This window comes from Somniosus microcephalus, unplaced genomic scaffold, assembly GCF_052327205.1.
Source record: "Somniosus microcephalus isolate GS21.2 unplaced genomic scaffold, FLI_Smic_1.0 unresolved_chr7, whole genome shotgun sequence".
Lineage (NCBI taxonomy): Eukaryota > Metazoa > Chordata > Chondrichthyes > Squaliformes > Somniosidae > Somniosus > Somniosus microcephalus.
In genome coordinates, this window is record NW_028225185.1 from 9,106,354 (window position 1) to 9,126,659 (window position 20,306).

At 45.5% G+C, this 20,306-nt stretch overlaps 1 protein-coding gene and 1 long non-coding RNA gene across 2 annotated transcripts; both read left to right on the plus strand.

The window, feature by feature from the left end:
* The first annotated feature begins 120 nt into the window (after positions 1–120).
* LOC147086463 (uncharacterized) lies at positions 121–6,538 on the plus strand. Its single transcript, XR_015075730.1, has 2 exons — positions 121–546; positions 6,292–6,538. It is a non-coding gene; the product is annotated as an uncharacterized LOC147086463 (long non-coding RNA).
* A 6,419-nt stretch (positions 6,539–12,957) lies between these two features.
* On the plus strand, positions 12,958–17,247 carry LOC147086464 (immunoglobulin lambda-1 light chain-like). The gene is made up of 3 exons (XM_085978568.1): positions 12,958–13,195; positions 13,347–13,704; positions 16,600–17,247. Exons 1-3 carry the CDS (start codon positions 13,147–13,149, stop codon positions 16,922–16,924), a joined length of 732 nt encoding a protein of 243 aa, XP_085834694.1. The 5' UTR covers positions 12,958–13,146; the 3' UTR covers positions 16,925–17,247.
* Positions 17,248–20,306: the final 3,059 nt, after the last annotated feature.

Genomic DNA, 20,306 nt, shown 5'->3' on the forward strand with positions numbered 1-20,306 from the left:
GCAGTGACGACACGGAAGCGTTTCCAGTCACCGAATAAATGAGGGACATTGAACCCTGGCTACAATCTGTTAGCAGCATCGTGAATAAGGACGACTTATGGCCGATATTGCTATTGGACAGTAAAGGAATTCCAGAAAGTGCTGGCTTGTGATTTCACCGGAAATACTTATCCGAGGCAATTCAGCAGGTGCCCAACAGAGCAAATCTCCGAGAATCTGCACTGGGAAAATCCTTAGGGGAATGAAAACAAGGGACGGTGGGTGAAAAGTTTCTAAGAATTTGATATAAACACACTTTTCTTTATCTTTTCATCAAAGTAAGAACCTGGTCGTTTATTTTTACTCGTTCGTGGGATGTGGGCATCGCTGGCAAGGCCGGCATTTATTGCCCACCCTTAATTGCCCTTGAGAAGGTGGTGGTGGACTTCCTCCTTGAACCGCTGTCGTCCCGTGTGGTGAAGGTGCTCCCACAGCTCTGTTGGGGAGGGAGTTCCAGGATTTTGACTCAGCGACGATGAAGAAACGGCCGATATTTGCCCATGTCAGGTTGGTGTGTGTGAATTGGAGGGCGGAACTTGGAGGTGGGGTTGTTCCCAAGCGCCTGCTCTCCTTGTCCTGCTAGGGGGTGGAGGTCGCGGGTTTGGGAGGTGCTGTCGGAGAAGCATTGGCGAGTTCCTGCAGTGCAGCCTGTATGGAGATAGCACACACTGCAGCCACGGTGCGCCGGTGGTGGAGGGAGTGGATATTTAATGAATGATATTGAGAGTCAGAATAGTATCAATTACTCCTGTGCAAACACCGGGCAATGCAGATAAACAGGACCCGGTGTCACATGGAAGGAGAGGCTGCAAATGAGGTCAATGTACTCGAGTCTGCTCTCTGTTCAGTTCAATCTACCCTCCGTGACAACTGTCTTCTGCGTGCGGTTGAACATGGTTCCTCACTGTTTGACCTTTCTGTGTGTGAGCGGCTCACCTGCAGAAACAGGAAAACCACAGAGAGCATCTAGCTCGGCCATTATTTTCCAGCTCAAGTCAGAATCTCGGCCAGCCGTTTCCCCAACTGGCTGCACTTTGCACATCTCTTCGCAAGCGGCCCGAGCAGCGTGGTCTGTGGTATTCAGAGCAACAGGCGTGGTCACAGCCAAAGCGCCTCTTCGCTGCCAACGAGCTGCCCACTCTCTGCTTCAAGGCCAGGCTCGCTTCTTTGTCAGTTGAGGTCAGGCATTTCCGCATCGTGTTCAGAAATTCAGTAAGGTACTAAAATGGTCTTCTCAGTTCAAAACCAATTCTACCAGTAATTCATTCTAAAATTAAAACTGATGTAACTTTCTCTTATTTGCCAGTTTCCAGACCGCTTCATTCTTCTGAAGATGACGACCCTTCACATAGTTTCCATAGGCGCCTTCCATAGAATTACACAGAATTCTGGATAACATATTAAAACAGAGAAATATATAGATATTTAGAAACATAGAGATAGGAACAGGAGTAGGCCATTCGGCCCTTCGAGCCTGCTCCGCCATTCAATGAGATCATGGCTGATCTTCGTCTGAGATCATAGCTGATCTTACCAGTTCAGTACCCCGTCCCCGCCTTTTCTCCGTAACCCTTAATCCCCTTAGCCTTCAGAAATATATCCAATTCTCTCTTGAAAATATTTATTGAATTAGCCTTCACAGCCCTCTGTGGCAGGGAATTCCACAGGCTCACCACTCTTTGAGTGAAGAAATTCTTCCTCATCTCTGTTTTAAATGATTTGCCCGCTATTTTTAGACTGTGGCCCCTGGTTCTGTGCTCCCCAGCCATTGGAAACATTCTCTCTGAATTAAGCCTGTCCAGGCCTGCCATAATTTTATATGTTTCAATGAGATCCCCTCTCAATCTTCTAAACTCCAGTGAGTACAAGCCCAAACTATTTAATCTCTCTTCGTAGGTCATTCCCGCCATTCCAGGTATCAGCCTGGTGAATCGCCGTTGCACTCTTTCCATGGCAAGAACATCCTTCCGCAGATGGGGCGACCAAAACTGTACACAATACTCCAGATGCGGTCTCACCAGCACCTTGTACAGCTGTAGTAAGCTATCCCTATTCCTATACTCGAACCCCCTTGATATGAAGGCCAACATACCATTTGCCTTCTTAATCGCCTGTTGCACCTGCATGCTCTCCTTCAGTGACTGGTGCACAAGAACACCCAGGTCCCTCTGCACTTCCCCATCTCCCAATCTATTGCCATTTAGATAATAATCTACCCTCCTGTTTTTACCCCCAAAGTGGATAACCTCGCATTTATCCACATTATGGTGCATCTGCCACGTATCCGCCCATTCCCCCAACCTGTCCAAATCGCACTGTAGCCTCCTGACATCCTCATCAGAGCCCACCCCTCCTCCTAGTTTAGTGTCGTCAGCGAATTTGGAAATATTGCATCCAATTCCCTGATCCAGATCATTTATATATATTGTGAACAGCTGGGGTCCCAGGACAGATCCTTGCGGCACCCCGCTCGTCACTGCCTGCCACTCCGAAAACGAGCCGTTTATTCCAACTCTCTGTTTTCTATCCGCCAGCCAGTTCTCTATCCACGTTAATACTTTGCCCCCAATTTCATGAGCCTTAATTTTGCATGATAATCTTTTGTGTGGAACCTTATCGAAGGCTTTCTGGAAGTCAAGGTACACCACATCCACTGGCTCTCCCCCATCTATTTTACCAGTTACTTCCTCAAAAAATTCCAGCAGATTAGTCAAACACGATTTACCCTTTGTAAATCCATGTTGACTCTGTCCGATCCTTTCCCCATTTGTCAAGTGCTCCGCTATTTTATCCTTAATAATGGACTCTAGCATTTTGCCCACAACCGATGTAAGGCTTACTGGTCTATAATTCCCTGCTTTCTCTCTACCCCCCTTTTTAAATATTGGGGTAACATTAGCTACCCTCCAATCCACGGGTACTGTTCCCGAGTCAATGGAGTTCCGGAAGATGATCCTTAGAGCATCTGCTATCTCCAGGGCCACCTCCTTAAGTACCCTAGGATGTAGTTTATCAGGCCCCGGGGATTTGTCGGCCTTCAGTCCCCTCAACTTACCCAACACCATATCCCTAGAGATACTAATTTCTGTCAGCTCCTCCCTCTCATTAGTCCCTATGTTTGCCGATATTCCTGGGAGGTTATTTGTGTCCTCCTTTGTGAATACAGAACCAAAGTATGAGTTTAATTGGTCTGCCAATTCCTTATTCTCCATTATATATTCTCCCGAATCGGACTGCAAGGGACCGACTTGGGATTTTACCAGTCTTTTCCTCCTGATATACCGATAAAAGCTTTTGCAGTCTGTCTTTATGTTTGCTGCAAGTTTACTTTCGTATTCTATTTTCCCCTTCCTGATTAATCCCTTTGTCCTCTTTTGCTGTATCCTGTACTGCCCCCAATCTTCTGGTCTGGTGCTTTTTTTTGCCAGTTGATATGCCCTTTTTTTTGATTTTATGCTGTCCCTAATTTCCCTCGTTATCCACGGTTGAGTCACCTTTTTAGGTTTACTTTTATGCCAAACCGGTATAAACATGTTCTGGAATTCTTCCATTCTATCTTTGAATGCTTGCCATTGTCTCTCCACTGTCAATCCCCCCAGAAACACCACCCAATCAATCTTACCCAATTCCCGTCTCATACCCTCGTAATTCCCTTTATTTAAGTTCTGGACCTTAGTCTCTGATTCAATTTCCTCACTCTCCATCTCGACTGAGAGCTCGATCATATTATGATCGCTCTGACCCAAGGGGCCTCGTACAAGAAGATTGCTGATAAGTCCCTTCTCATTGCACAATACCCAGTCTAAAATGGCCTGATCTCGAGTCGGCTCCTCGACATATTGGTCCAGATAACCGTCCCGAAAACATTCCAGGAATTCCTCCTCCTCAGAATTTTTACTAATTTGGGTAGTCCAATCAATATGTAAATTAAAGTCACCCATGATGACAGCTGTGCTCTTATCGCATGCTTCTCTAATTTCACTTTTTATGCCTTCCCTCACCTCCATATTACTATTTGGAGGCCTATATATCACACCCACTAACGTTTTCCTCCCCTTGCTATTTCTCATTTCTACCCATACAGATTCCGTTTCATCCGAGTTAATATCCTTCCTTTCCATTGCATTAATCCCCTCCTTTACCAGCAATGCTACCCCACCTCCCCTACCTTTTTCCCGATCCTTCCTAAATATTGTATATCCCTGGATGTTAAGTTCCCAGCCTTGCCCACCCTGCAGCCACGTTTCTGTAATCCCAATCAAATCATACTTGTTTACCTCTATTTCCTCATGTTTATATCAGTTTACTTGTTCTCCATAAGACACGGATCTGGCTTACAGTTTACAGGCAACAGTAGACGGGTATTAATCGTAAATAATCTCAAATTAGAAACACAGACACAGGCCCAGGCCATTCGGCCCAACTGGTCCATGCCGTTGTTTATGCTCCACACGAGCCTCCTCCCACCCCTCTTCATCTCACCCTATCTTCAATTCCTTCTATCCCTTTCTCCCTCCTGTGTTTATCTAGGATTCCCCTTAATTGCATCTATGCTATTCGCCTCAGCCACTCACTGTGGTAGCTTTCAAACACTTTGTCAAAACTAGTCAACCCCAACTCCGATTTCAATGGTATATTTTTTATATTTTCCAAGTTCTTTTAAGATTGATTCAAAGACCGTCCCACAATTCTATTCTCAATATTTGCGGCACGTGACCAAGGATTTACTAGAATTAATGCTTGTTTCATATTTTGTTCGTGTACAGTTTTAGCTTCAAAGGACTATTTCGCCTCGTGAACAGAGAGCAGACCCCGGTCTACGTCATCTTAATTTCCATTCAATCACCATCATCGCTTCGAATGGAAACAAAGCGAATCCATCAACCGCACTGGCACCTTCGGGCATAATGCCTTCGACAGACACTCATCCGCAGTGTCATTCCAATAGTTTTGTTTGTATTTCAGCTACCCAGATGTTAAAGTATTTTTATTATCTCTACAGGTGTCGAAGCCCCCCGCCCCGGCCCCCTGTCGGGTGATTGATTTTAATACTTTAGCCACAGGAATTATTGTAGAGATGCAGAAATGCGACAACAATCCCGGATAACTCAAACTATGTTCCTAAATGGCTTCCATGCTAAGTCGATATGCAAGACTTAAGCATGCATTTATGTGCGTGTGTATATCTGTGTTTATATTTGGTGAGTGTATTTATATTTGTGCGTGTCTGTGTGTGAGTGTGTGTGTGTGCATCTGTGTGTGTCTGTGTGTGTGTGTGCGTGTATATATACGTGTGTATGTATGTGTGAGTATGTCTGTGTCTGTGAGGGTGTTTTTCTTTATTCACGGGATGTGGGCGTCGCTGGCAAGGCCAGGATTTATTATCCATCCCTAATTGCCCTTGAGAAGGTGGTGGTGATCCACCTTCCTGAACCGCTGCAGTGCGTGTGGTGAAGGTGCTCCCACAGTGCTGTTAGGGAAGGAGTCCGGGATTTTGAGCCACTGACGATGAAGGAACGGCCGATATATTTCCACGTCAGGATGATGTGTGACTTGGAGGGGAAGTTTGAGGTGGTGGTGTTACCATGCACCTACTGCCCTTGTCCTTCTAGGCGTATGTTTACGTGTGTAGTTGTTTGTGTGTATGTGTGTATGCGTTTCTGTGTATGAATGTGTGTATGTGTTTGTGTGTATGTATGTGTGTATGTGTTTGTGTGTATGCATGTGTGTATATAAGTGCGTGTATGTGTGTATGTGTTTTTGCACCTGTACATTTCTGTGTGCTATAAGGAAAAGCTGTTGCTATCTGTCTACGCCACTAAGCAGCGAGCTTGGCCCTCCGAACTGGCAAACAGCTTTTTCATTGAGGTCCCAGGCATACGCAGACTTTTCGCTTACCGGTAGGGGCGCCATATCACCGGTTTCCATTCTCTTAAACCAATGACCTGGGTCCGTTGTTCGGAACGATGCCCCTTGACCCTGGAAACACTTCTCCTGGCAAATGGCGTATGATGAAACGGCTGATTGGATTGTGTGGACGTGTCAACCAATCAAACAGTGCAGTTGGCTGAATGGATACTTTGATTTTAAAAAGAATCTTGTTGGTTTCTAATTTGAGATTATTTATGATTAATACCCGTCTACTGTTGCCTGTAAACTGTAAGCCAGATCCGTGTCTTATGGAGAACAAGTAAACTGATATAAACATGATCTAAATATCTATATATTTCTCTGTTTTAATATGTTATCCAGGCTTGGGACAGCCCTCGTGACCAGACTCGACACATCGGCGGATTTTGCTGCATTGAAAATGTCATCAAAAAAGAAGGCGGGAAAGAGACGCAAACTCGAATGTGTTCTATCAGATTTACGAACGAATCCACAGCAGGCGGAAACTGTAATTTAACTTGCAATGTAAAGCCACAGAGACCCTCAACAAACACCTAAACTGTCTCAAACTAAGGTGTTACAGATGATTAAAGTTGATAGAAAATAGAAAGACTTGCATTTCTATAGCGCCTTTCACCAGCACCGGTTATCCCAAAGGCTTTACAGCCAATGACGTACTTTTTGAAGAGAGAGACAGAGTGAGGGAGAAAGAGAGAGACAAAGAGAGAAAGAGAGAGAGAGACAGAGAGACAGAGAGAGGGAGAAAGAGAGGGACAAAGAGAGAAAGAGTGAGAGAGAGACAGAGACAGAGAGAAAGAGAGAGTCAGAGAGACAGAGAGAGGGCGAGTTGCTGTAGTTTGGGTCAGGAATTCTATTTGCTGTAGTTCGTACAGACTCTTTTTAAATAGACTCTGTAGACTGTTTGCTGTACTGCGCTGCTTAAATAAACTCTGTTTGCTGAGCAAATAAGGTTTGTTTGCTGTAAAATAGGCTGTTTGCTGTGAGACCAGCCTTAAGTCCCGATCCAAATCCAACAACAACAACAGCTGGTATTTATATAGCACTTTTAACATAGTAAATGTCGCAAGGTGCTTCACAAGAGCATTTTCAGAAAAAATGATTACAAGCCACGTAAGAACTAACGATATATTAGGACAGATAACCAAAAGCTTGGTCAAATAGGTAAGTTTTAAGCAGCGTGTTAGAGGAGGAGAGAGAAGTAGACAGGTGGAGAGATTTCGGGAGGGAATTCCAGACCTTAGGGCACAGGCAGCTGAAAGCACAGCCAGCAATGGTTGAGAGTTTATAATTGGGGGTGTTCAATAGGCCAGAATTAGAGGAGTGCAGATATCTCGGAGGATTGTGGGACTGGAGGATATTACAGAGATAGGGATAGTGAAGCCATGGAGGAATTTGAAAACAAGGATGAGACATTTAAAATCGAGGTGTTGCTTAACCGGGAGCCAATGTAGTTCAGCGAGCACAGGGGTGATCATTGAACAGGTTTTGGTATGAATTAGGACACGGGCAGTCGAGTTTTGTATGCCCTCAAGATTTAAGAGTGTAGAAAGTGTTAGGCCGGCCAGGAGTGCTTTGGAATAGTCAAGTCTGGAGGTCACAAAGGCACGGATGAGGGTGTCAGCAGCAGTTGAGATGAGGCAAGTGCGGAAATGGGCGATGTTACGAAGGTGGAAATAGGCAGTCTTAGTTATGTTGCAGATATGTGGACGGAAGATAATCTCAGGGTCTGATATGACAACAAGATTGTGAACAGTCTGGTTCTATCAGGGAGAGGGATGGAGTCCGTTTCGAGGGAGCAGAATATGTGGCGGGGACCAAAGACAATGGCTTCGGTCTTCCCAATATTTAGTGGGTGTAAATTTCTGCTCATCCAGTGCTGGATGTTGGACAAGCAGTGTGACAATTTAGAGACAGTGGATGGGTCGAGAGAGGTGGTGGTGAGCTAACTCTGATTCAGTGGTGTCAATAGACGCGCTGACTTGGCTATTGGCCACAGAAACATAGAAACATAGGAGCAGGAGTAGGCCATTCGGCCCTTCGAGCCTGCTCTGCCATTCAATATGATCATGGATGATCATGGCTGATCCTCTATCTCAATACCATATTCCCGCTCTCTCCCCATACCCCTTGATGCCTTTTGTGTCTAGAAATCTATCTATCTCCTTAAATATATTCAATGACTTGGCCTCCACAGCTATCTGTGGTAGAGAATTCCACAGGTTCACCACCCTCGGAATGAACAAATTTCTCCTCAACTCAGTCCTAAATGTCCTACCCCGTATCTTCAGACTGTGACCCCTCGTTCTAGACCCCCCCCCCCACGCGCCACCATCCAGGGGAAACAACCTCCCTGCATCCAATCTGTCTAGCCCTGGCAGAATTTTATACGTTTCCACGAGATCCCCTCTCATTCTTCTAAACTCTAGTGAATACAAGCCTAATCATAGAAACATAGACATAGAAGATACGAGCAGAAGTTGGCCATTCGGCCCCTCGAGCCTGCTCCGCCATTCAATGCGATCATGGCTGATCATCCAAATTCAGTACCCGGTCCCTGCTCTCTCCCCATACCCCTTGATCCCTGTAGCCTTAAGAAATATATCCAACTCCTTCTTGAATTGATTTAATGTATTGGCCTCTACTGCCTTCTGTGGTAGAGAATTGCACAGGTTCACCACTCTCTGGGTGAAGAATTTCCTTCACATTTCTGTCCTAAATGACCTACCCTTTATCCTTAGACTGTGACCCCTGGTTCTGGACTCCCCGACCATCGGGAACATCCCTCCTGCATCTAGTCTGTCCAGTCCTGTCAGAATTTTATAAGTTTCAATGAGATCCCCTCTCATTCTTCTAAACTCCAGCGAGTACAAGCCCAATCGACACAATCTCTCCTCATACGTCATTCCTGCCATCCCGGGTATCAGCCTGGTGAATCTTCGCTGAACTCCTTCCATGGCAAGAACATCCTTCCTCAGATAAGGCGACCAAAACTGCACACAATACTCAAGATGTGGTCTCACCAAGGCCCTGTATAACTGCAGCAAGACATCCTTGTTCCTGTACACAAACCCTCTCGCTACGAAGGCCAACATGCCATTTCCCTTTTAACCGCCTGCTGCACCTGCATGCTTACCTTCAGCGACTGGTGCACAAGGACGCCCAGGTCTCGTTGCACTTCCCCTTCTCCCAATCTATTGCCATTCAGATAATAATCTGCCTTCCTGTTTTTGCCACCAAAGTGGATAACCTCACATTTATCCACGTAATATTGCATCTGCCATGCATCTGCCCAATCACCCAACCTGTCCAAATCATCCTGGAGTTTCTCGGCATCCTCCTCACAACACACATGCCCAGCCAGGTTTGTGTTGTCTGCAAATTTGGAGATATTACATCTAGTTCCCTTGTCTAGATCATTAATATATATTATGAATAGCTGGGGCCCAAGAACCGATCCCTGCGGTACCCCACTAGTCACTGCCTGCCACTCAGAAAAAGACACGTTTATTCCAACTCTTTGTTTTCTGTCTGCCAACCAGTTCTCTATCCAAGTCAATACCTTGCCCCCAATCCCATGTGCCTTAAATTTACACGCTAATCTCTTATGCGGGACTTTATCGAAAGCTTTCTGAAAGTCCAAATACACAACACCCACTGGTTCTCCCTTATCTATTTTACAACTTACATCCTCAAAAAATTCCAGTAGATTAGTCAAGCACGATTTACCTTTTGTAAATCAATGTTGAATTTGTCCGATCCTGTCACTGTTTTCCAAGTGCCCTGCTATTACATCTTTTATAATGAACTCTAGCATTTTCCCCACTACTGATTTCAGGCTTACCAATCTGTAATTCCCCGTTTTCTCTCTACCACCTTTTTTGAATAGTGGGGTAACATTAGCTACCCTCCAATCCATGGGTACTGTTCCAGATTCCATCGAATGTTGGAAGATGATCAGCAATGCATCTACTATTTCTAGGGCCACATCCTTAAGTACCAAATGATGTAGATTATCAGGCCCTGGGGATTTATCGGCCTTCAGTCCCATCAATTTCCCTAACACCATTTCCCTACAAATACTGATTTCTTTCAGTTCCTCCCTTTCATCAGACCCTATGTTCCCTGACATCTATGGGAGGTTATTAGTGTCCTCTTTGGGAAGACAGAACCAAAATATGTATTTAATTGGTCTGCCATTTCTTTGTTCCCCATTATAAATTCCCCTGATTCTGACTGCAAGGGTCCTACGTTTGACTTCACCAATCTTTTCCTCTTCACATATCTATAAAAGCTTTTAGAGTCAGTTTGTATGTTCCCTGCAAGCTTACTCTAATATTCTATTTTCCCTTTCTTAATTAATACATTTGCCCTCCTTAGTTGAGTCCTAAACTGCTCCTAATCCTCAGGCTTACTACTTTTTCTGGCCAATTTATATGTCCTCCCTTGGATATTATGCTATCCCTAATTTCCCTTGTTAGCCACGGTTGAGTCACATTTTTTGTTTTATTTTTATGCCAAACTGCGTTGAACAAATTCTATAATCGACCCAATCTCTCCTCATACGACAGTCCTGCCATTCCAGGAATCAGTCTGGTGAACCTTCGCTGCACTCCCTCTATGGCATGACTATCCTTTCTTAGGGAAGGAGACCAAAATTGCACACAGTACTCCAGGTGCGGGCTCACCAAGGGCCTGTATAACTGTAGTAAGACATCCTTGCTCTTTTACTCAAATCCTCTTGCAATGAAGGCCAACATACCATTTGCCTTCCTAACTGCTTGCTGCTCCTGTATGTTTGCTTTCAGTGACTGGTGTACAAGGACATCCAGGTCCCTTTGTACATCAACATTTCCCAATCTATCACCATTTACGTAATACTCTGCTTTTCTGTTTTTCCTGCTGAAGTGGATAACGTCACATTTATCCACCTGCATCTGCCATGTATTTGCTCACTTCACTCACCTTGTCAAAATCGCCTTGAAGCCTCTTTGCATCCTCCTCACAACTCACAATCCCACCTAATTTCGTGTCATCAGCAAACCTGTTTTCTCTCTCCCTCCAATCTAAATAGTGGGGTTACATTTGCCACCCTCCAATTTGCAGGAACTGTTCCATATTCTATAGAATTTTGGAAAATGACAAACAATGCATCCACTATTTCCATGGCTACTTCATTTAGTACTCTGGGATACCTATCATCAGGCCCTGGGTATTTGCGGATTTCAGTCCCATTAACTTTCCCAGCGCTATTATTTTACTAATACTAACTTCCTTAGATTCCTCCTACTGACTCGACCCTTCGTTCCCTAGCATTTCTGGGAAGTTGTTTGTGTCCCCTTCCGTGAAGACAGAACCAAAATATTTGTTTAATTGCTTTCCATTTCCTTGTTCCCCATTATAAATTCTCCCGTTTCTGACTGTAACGGACCTAAATTTGTCTTCACGAATCTTTTTTATTTTTACATACGTGTAGAAGCTTTTACAGTCCACTTTTATGTTCCTTGCAATTTCACTCGCATACTCTATTTTCCCCCTCTTAATCAATCTCTTGGTCCTTTTCTGCTGAATTGTAAAATGTTCCCAATCCTCAACCTTGCTACTTTTTCTGGCAACTTCATACGAATCCTCTTTGGATCTAATAATGTCCTTACATTCTTTTGTTAGCCATGGTTGAGCCGCTTTTCCTTTTGTGTTTTTGCGCCAGAAAGGAATGTATAACTGTTGCAATTCATGCATTCGTACCGAATGTGGACCTACAGTTCCCAAGGTGCAGTGCGCGGTGTGGCCAGTGCTGCGCAATGATTGGTTCTCCAGTCAGCCGTGTCGGTGTCAGCAGTGACAAAGCTCTTGGTCCCTGTGCAAGGTTGAGAGAGCAGCTCCAGTCACAGCACCAAAGCCCCTTTAATAATTCTAACAGACCAGAGGAATCAGTGATCAGTTCAAGCGCAGAAACAGAACCAAGCACCTGGGCTTCACCGAAAAGCCCCTTGTCCAGGTGAGAACCAATCCCTGCCCGAATTCAGTGCCGGCTACTCTCGGGGGCGAGAATCCCTCCGGCCGCTCTGTGTGTTTTTCTAAGGAACGGGGGAATACCTAACTTCACAGTTGCACAATTCAGATATTTATTAAACAAAAATATTATTCCTTTGACGCTAATATCTCGAGACAACCCAATTATTAACAATTTCATGCATTTTTCTTTCTCCCTGAAGTAACTGACACCAACCAGTTTCAACCTGACTTTTAAAAACACGAACCAAGACTCAGTGTGGGGAGTTAGGGATTGACTCCAAACAGGGGAAGTGTTCAACATCACAGAGCCCCAGAAACAACTGACCCCGCCGCTTAATAATTCAACTGGAACAGGGTTTAAAACGGGAGCTGCGCGCATTAATCGGACCGGCAGCAAATTAAAGGCAAGGTGTCATTTTATTAATATTGTGGCGAGTATTATTTGTCCTCCTGAGTTTTAAAGGTGGTGACTCAGACTATAATAGAACAACCTCTCTTTAATCCGGGGCAGGGTGAAAAATGACGCTTTCTTCCCCTCTTTCTCACTCATCTAATCCGCTCTTTACTCCGCCTCAGGAATATTCTCATCAGAAATGTATTTACAGACTGGAGCCCAAATCATATTTCTCAATTGAAACACCAATTTTAAAGGGATTGTCGAATCCAGGGTTGCCTTGCTGCTGATTTAGAGTCAGCCTATTATGAAATATGTATTTTAGGGGGAAAGTTTATTTTAAAATCTGATGCAGTATATCAGAGAGTAACAGCGCGTTATCAGAACGATTCCGGCCGAAGTGCATCAGCTGATCCGTATCTCTACAATCCGCCCCTCATTTTTCTGGGGTAGAACACAGACTAAATATTCATTAATCGCAAAAATCTTCGAAATCTTGGCGCCTTCCCTTAACAGAATCTCCAATTGCAGTCTAAACATTTTTATAAATGAAAAGTATGAGAATTTAAAAATTTAATCAGACACAAATAGATTAAAACAAATACCCGAATTAAAAATCTGCCTCCTTCCTTTTCCTGGCCCCTCCCAGCCATTTGCATACCGGGTAATAAATAGACCCGGAGTCTCGGGTTTGCAGACACTGTAACCGGACCGGGTCCCGGAGTTTACAGGAACAGCGCACGGTTCAGTCGGAAATTTGAGCGGTGGCTGTTGGCGCTTCTCCGGAGGAAATGGCTCCAGCGATGCATCACCTGTGGGCTCTGCTGATCCATTTAACAGGTGAGAAACGGATGGTTTTAGTCACGATTTTATCCGCAACTAAATCGGTTCATTACCGAGAATCGGGCGGTTTTCTCTCCGTGTTTATTGAAGCATTAACGTCCTATTTGTTCCAAGTCTCTGAATGGATTGATTTTTTCTTTTATTGAAGGTGTCCTGGCGGCTCCCGTCCTCAATCAGTCCCCAATATCCGATCCTGTCTCCGCGGGTCAGACGGCCCGGTTACAGTGTGCGATGGAGAACGGGGCTGTGGGCAGCAAGGATATGTTCTGGTACCGACAGCGACCCGGGGAAGCTCCGGTGTGGGTCATAAGCCATTATACCAGTGGCAACATCTACCGAGGCACCGGCTTCACGGATCGTTTTCAACCTTCCAGAGACGCCTCCAGTAACAGTTTCATTCTGACCATCGGAACCCTGGTGCCCGGTGACTCCGCCGTCTATTACTGTGCTACGTGGGACTCGGGATTCATCTTCGGACCGGGGACCGTCCTGAGTATAAAGAGTAAGTGACTCTCTCATTCTATCATTCACATTGTTTCAATTATTATTAATTTACAGTCGCTTTCATTCCCGGGCGCCAGAGAAATCTCCATTCAGTGAATTTTGACGTTGGATCTATTTATACCCAAAACATGTTAAACTGGTCAGAATTGGAATTGTTGAAGCGCCTCGGGGAATAATACTGCGCTGAAATGAAGTTTGACACCATTTCCTGCTCCCATTCAATAGGGGAGATGAGGAGAAGTGTTCTTTTTACGCAGCGAGTTGTTGTGATCTGGAACGCGCTGCCTGAAAGGGCGGTGGAAGCAGATTCAACAGTAACTTTCAAAAGGGAATTGGAGAAATACTTGAAAAGAATAATGCAGGGCTTTGGGGAAAGAGCAGGGGAGTGGGAATAATTGGAGAGCTCTATTCAAAGAGCCGGCACAAGCACGATGGGCTGAATGTTCTCATAGGAGAACTGATTGATAAAATAGTGACAGAGGGACAAGAGGAGGCCATTCAGCCTCTCGACCCTGTGTGAAAAAGAGCTTTCCTCCTAAACGGCCCGGCTCTATTTTTAAGTTGATCTCCCACTGTTCTTGATTCCCCGACCGGAGTAAATCGTTTCTCTGCGTTTACCTGTTCGAATCCCTTTTCACATTTTAAACACCCCGGCCTCGTAATTTAACCCTCTAAACGCCGGTATCATTCGGGTGCGGCAAGAGACAGAGAGAGAAAGAGAGAGCGAGAAAGCTGTGAGCTACACTGTGAAGTTCTGACAGTGGACACTGAATATGTCCTATGTTACACTGAGACTTGAACAGGAGACTATTGCAGGGCTGTGGGGAAAGAGCAGGGGAGTGGGACTGATTGGAGAGCTCTTTCAAACAGCCGGCACTGGCACGATGGGCCGAATGGCCTCCTTCTGTGCTGTGTGATTCTATGCCATGCATTTCTTAATTCTTTGTGTATGTAGAATTATATCTATTGTCCAGAGTGCGCAGCGTTCGATTTTTAAAGATTGCCCGGAGCCGGCAGGTAAGCCCCCGGGGAATCCCAACCCATTTACCGTCATTTGCAACTTTCAATGTTGGTGCTGGTTTTATTCCTGTGGCGTATTGTCCCCCTGACCGCAGCCGTCGGGTGTCCGGCTCTGGGCTGGGAGAGAGAGAGGACCCTCCCGAGACCCGCTGTCCCAGCACACAACAGCTTGGATCGACTCCCTGTCGCCAGCAACACCGGGACTAGTCGGGATTGTGTTCGTTTGCCGGGACTGGTTTTATTCTGAATTTCCTGCTCCGATATTTAATCTGTCTGAGCTCATTATTCGCAATCTCCCCGCTGTTTATAGAGCAGAACCGGCGCTTTACCATGAAGCGGCGCAGTGACAATTACTGACCAGCCCCGTGTGTGTGAGTGAGACTGGGTGATGCTTGTTGAAGGGAACTTTCTCTCCATCTCATTCTCTCGCTGCTGACCGTCTCCCCTCCCCCAGGCTGTGTCTGATGACTCTCCCTGTCCAGTGTCCCCCGGGGATAGCGCCGATTCTCCTGGGTTGATCTGTCGGGTCCCGCGGCCGCCCAGTGTTGAACGGATCGATCCGGGACAGGCGAGTCTGAGCTGATCCCGAGAGAGAAATCAGTTCACCCGCGCGGGGAGGAATCCTTACTTGTCTCTGGAGCGAGAATACTTTACAATCCTTGTGCCCGCTGTCCTAGAAATATCAAACAGTGAAAACCCTTCATCAAACCGGGAGAAAGATAAGACTGAGGAGTGACCGAATAGAGGTCTTTAAAATGATGAAAGGTTTTGATAGAGTGGAGGCAGAGAGAGTATTTCCACTTGCGGGGAAGAGCAAAACTAGAGACCATCAATACAAGATAGTTACCAAAAATGCAATAGGAAATTCAGGATAAAATTCTTTACCCAGAGAGTGGTGAGAATGTGGAATTCGCTATCACGGGGAATGATTAAGGCGAATAGTATAGATGAATTTAAGAGGAGGCGTGTGAGGGAGAAGGGAATAGAGGGTTATGGTGATAGAGTTAGATGAGGAAGGATTGGAGGAGGCTCGAGTGGAGCATAAACACCGGCATGGACTGGTTATTCCGAATGAACTGTTTCTGTGCCGTATATTCTGTGTAAAACATTTACAGTATTGTGTGTTGTATATTCTGTGTAACTCTGTGTAAACTATTTACAATATTGTTAGACAGAGTCACTGCATTAATTCCCAGCCCGTGTACAATGTCCTCTCTTTATTCAGTGAGCTCTTCAATACCCGGTATCAGACCCGGCTCAATTATCATCGCCGCAACATTGAAAGCGGATCAGTTTCCAACACAGCAATTCTAAAATAAATTGTAATGGTAAAAAAACCTTCCCGAATCTTATAGAACGATGCAGCACAGAAGGAGGCCATTCGGCCCATCGTGCCTGTGGCGGCTCTTTGAAAGGGCTGCATCAGTTTGAGATATCAGAACATATGTGGACTCTCGGTGAAAAGCGGGTCACAGCTCCGTGAATTCAGCTCTTTCAAGTTAACACTGACCGCATTTTAACACTGACTGACCCGGTCTGTATTTCCAGCATTTTCTATTGTTATTTTACAAGTTAGAGAGAAAGAAGTAAAGAAAGAAATAAGGAAGGGATGAAAGAAAGAAAGAATTTGCTTTAAAAAATCCCCTTTCACGACCTCAGGAATTCCCAAAGCGCTTTACAGCCAATTAATTATTTTTGAACCAAGTCACGGTTATATTGAAGGCAAAAGTATTGGCAGAGGAGCAGAGATTTAAGAATTTATATTAAAGTGAATTTTGTTCTGGGTGTTTTTTGGTATCTTTGATTTCAGATCGGAGCGTCCCACTGCTGACGGATTCCATAAACTAATGAATTTTCTCTCCCCCCACACATGGCAGCGAGGATCGAAGCCCCTCGGTTCTTCTTCTCCCTCCCTCCTTGGAAGAAATCAGCTCGGGTTCGGCCACTCTCTCCTGCCTGGTGAGTCGCTTTAAGCCGGGCTTGGTGCGGCTCCGCTGGAGCGTGGATGGCCAAGAGACAGATAGCGGGGTGACGACAGGCGCCGTGTCCCCGGACAGCGATCAAACCTACAGCCTGAGCAGTTACCTGAGTGTCCCCGCCGCCGCCTGGAACAAGGGCTCTAGCTATTCCTGCAGCGTCAGCCACGGCTCCCTGAGCTCGCCTCTTCTGAAGACCATCAGCGCCTCCTCGTGTTCAGACTGAGGCGGTGCGAGTTGGCAGTGCAGTTTGATTTTTGCTAGTGTTTAATATAATGAAACAGATCATTCAACGTGTGCAATCCGCCTTGTTTGCAATGTAATCGCTGTAGCAATTTCAGTTTTTGACAAACAATCTGAATGTTTAATAAAATCAGAAGAGAACGAAATGATTGTGAGATGGAACTTTCTGTACAACAGTCCCCAATATCTTGTGTGTAAACTTTCGCTCTGTGTAGAATGGGGACATATTTCACTTTATCCTGCGACCATATTGTGAATGGGAACTTGTGTAACACAGCTCTTAATAAACATGAAATGCTGCCACGAGCTTAAAGTGGTCCGTCTTTACTCAGCACTCAAAGGGACATTGAGTGGATTACATAGAATGTACAGCACAAACACACCATTCAGCCCAATTAGTCGATGCCGCTTTTTATGCCCCACACGAGCCTCCTCCCAACCTCTTTCATCTCACCCCATCAACATATCCTTCTCTTCCTTTCTCCCTCATGTACTTATCGAGCTTCCCCTGAAATGCTTCTATACTATTCGACTCAACTATTCCATATGGCAATGAGTTCCACATTCTCAGCACTCTCTGGGTATAAAAGGTTGCTGCTGAATTCCCTACTGGAATTCTGAATTTTAAGGTTATGCTTCCTATTCCTGGACGTCCCCCCACCGGAGGAGTAGTTTCTCTTTGTCTACCCTATGAATCAATTACAAAATCCTAATAACCTCAATCAAATCACCGCTTAACATTACATATTCCAGCGAATACAAGCCTAGTTTATCTAACTTCTCCTCCTAATTGAACCCTTGGAGCCCTGGTAACATTCTGATATATCTGCGCTGAACTCCCACCAATAGATCCTTTCTGAGATGCGGTGCCCAGTACCTGTACACAGTGCTCCAGATACTGGATTATTGAAGAAGGGTGGGAGAGCGAAGCCAGGTCACTACCGGCCTGTCAATTTAACGTCAGTTGTGGGGAAGTTAACAGAATCCGTCATTAAGGATAGAGTGACTGATCACTTCTGCAAATAAGAGCTGATAAGAGGGTACCAGCATGGCTTTGTTAAAGGTAAATCATGTCTGACTAATGTAGTTGCATTTCTTAGGAAGGTCACTAATCAGATAGACAAAGAAGTGTCTATGGATGTTATCGAAACGGACTCCCAGAAGGCATTCAATAAAGTTCCACATTAAAGATTATTGGCCAAGTTGAGACCGCATGGAATGGGGGTGGGGGGGGGGGAGCCTTTTGACCTGGGCTGGAGTTTGGATGGGGATGGGAAGTAAGTGACAGAGAGTCGGGATAATGTGTAGGTGCTCAGATTGGCGGGATGTGAAATGTGGTGTTCCCCAAGGATCTGATCTGGGGCCTCAATCTTTCCTCCGCATATATTAATGAGTTGGATGAAGGAATAGAGAGTTGTATATCCAAGTTTGCAGGTGGTGTTAAATTAGGAGGCACAGTAACTTGTGTAGATGGGAGCAACACTTTGGAAGGGGATATGTACAGGCAGTGAGTGGAGAGAAATATGAGAGATGGGGCTCAATGTGGGGGAGTGTGAGGTAATCCACTGTGGGTCTACTCCTGTTCCCGTGCTCCTAGATCAGCAAGTGAGGATTTGAATATGGTTAATCATGCATGTGAAATGTCCAGAGAACACTGGACAGAGAGTGTCGCCAATGAGCACCTGCAAGGCTGGTGGTGAAGGCGGGGCTGCGAGGAGCATGCGTGAGCACCAACGAGCTTACATATTAACCCTGCATGCGTACGTAATAATCACACGTACTATGAACGTGCTGACGTACGATCACCGTGCTTACCTTGCATGATTCAACAGCTGTGCTTGTGAGTACAATTGAAATCATTCTCATAGCACTGGAGGTGCTAAGTTTCTATAAGTGTACTAATAAATAAAGATTATTTATCTCTCTATCTCTTGAGCCCATCAGCATATATTAAAGTGAAGGATAGGGATTATGCTGACACCACACATCACGTGGCTGTTTGATTTCCAAACCTTCAGCTTCTGTAGATCGGTGCTGAGACCACATGTGTCACTTTGGAGCCCTTGTTTCAAATGTGAAATTGATCAATTACAGGTCATTCATTAAAGAGCGCCGCGCATCATTCTGGGATTAGATTATGAAAGAGGTTGCTAAAACCCAGTCTGGTTCCGTTGCTCAATCAAGTATTGAAAGGGGACATCATCCAGGTCGGAAAAGCACAGATAATGAATGTATGGTAAGGGTCTTTAGACTGGGCTGTGAACGAGGAACTGGAGGATAGCTTATGAACTACACGCGGGGCAGCAAAAGAGGAAAATGTGAACAATTCCCACACTGTATAGTCGGCCTGTGTCAAAGACTCCCTGTGGAGACACTTAAACCGCGATTTCCCCTAACTGGGCGGGTCCGTGGCGGGCGAGGCCATTGGCGGGTTGCGGCCTAGCTGCTGGCTCAATCCCGCCCTCCGACATGATTTGCCCCTGATTGGGCTTGTTAATCCCGCCTTGCGAGTTTCCCAGCCAATTGAAGGAAGCAGGTCTGATTACGTCATTTAATGCCGCGTCATCAGCCGGTTTTCTTAAAGGGACCATGCACAAATTTACTTTGACATTTGTGCTGTTCGTGTTCTGCAGCATTGAAGTGCTGCAAACATTGACAAGCACTTCACAGAGATGCACGGCTGCACCCACGCTCTCTCATGACTCCCCCAGAGCACGTAGGGAGGTTATTTTACCTTCCAATGAGAGCTCTCCAGGAGACCAACGCAGCCTGTTTGCACATTGCTCAGGAGGACACAAGCAGGGATATCATCAAGAGGACCAGGCTTCAGTGGTGCAAACCTTTCAATGATCTCAGTAGAACACGCAACGTTAATGCAAAGACACAGTCAAGCTCATCCTGCTGTGCCACTCATCACATCCCTGTGACTCTGTCTTCCCTGTCCTAATACTGCACAGCCTTACTCACACCAACTTACCTTGCACCTCCACCCATCCCTCTCTACCTACATTCTGACTTCCACATATCACTAACCACCACTCACACTCACCCTCATCCTAATCCAATCACACCAACTAGTAACACACACGGATAGGCACTTATGTGTTTTGGCCAATTGTCATTTGAAATTTCTGTTAGAAGACATGGAAATCTTTTTTTTCAAAACTTCTTCCATTCTTTGACAGATTGGTGTGCAGCTTTGAAAGTGGCTTGGTGAGTGGCATTGAATGTTGAAACATAATCATACCCACAACCCCGCAATGTTGATGAGTGAGAAAGGAATGGCTTGGGCATTGTAGGGATTCTTTAGGTTGTTGGTGTGGGGCGGTGCCAACCTGGCGCTTCATGTGGCAGCCATATCGGTG

Bases quoted from the DNA above. Each gene is read 5' to 3' on its own strand.
- LOC147086464 (XM_085978568.1), top strand. From the start codon at position 13,147: ATGGCTCCAGCGATGCATCACCTGTGGGCTCTGCTGATCCATTTAACA. The intron at 13,196-13,346 runs GTGAGAAACGGA...CTTTTATTGAAG, and splicing joins TCTGCTGATCCATTTAACAG to GTGTCCTGGCGGCTCCCGTC. The intron at 13,705-16,599 runs GTGACTCTCTCA...CACACATGGCAG, and splicing joins GTCCTGAGTATAAAGAGTAA to CGAGGATCGAAGCCCCTCGG.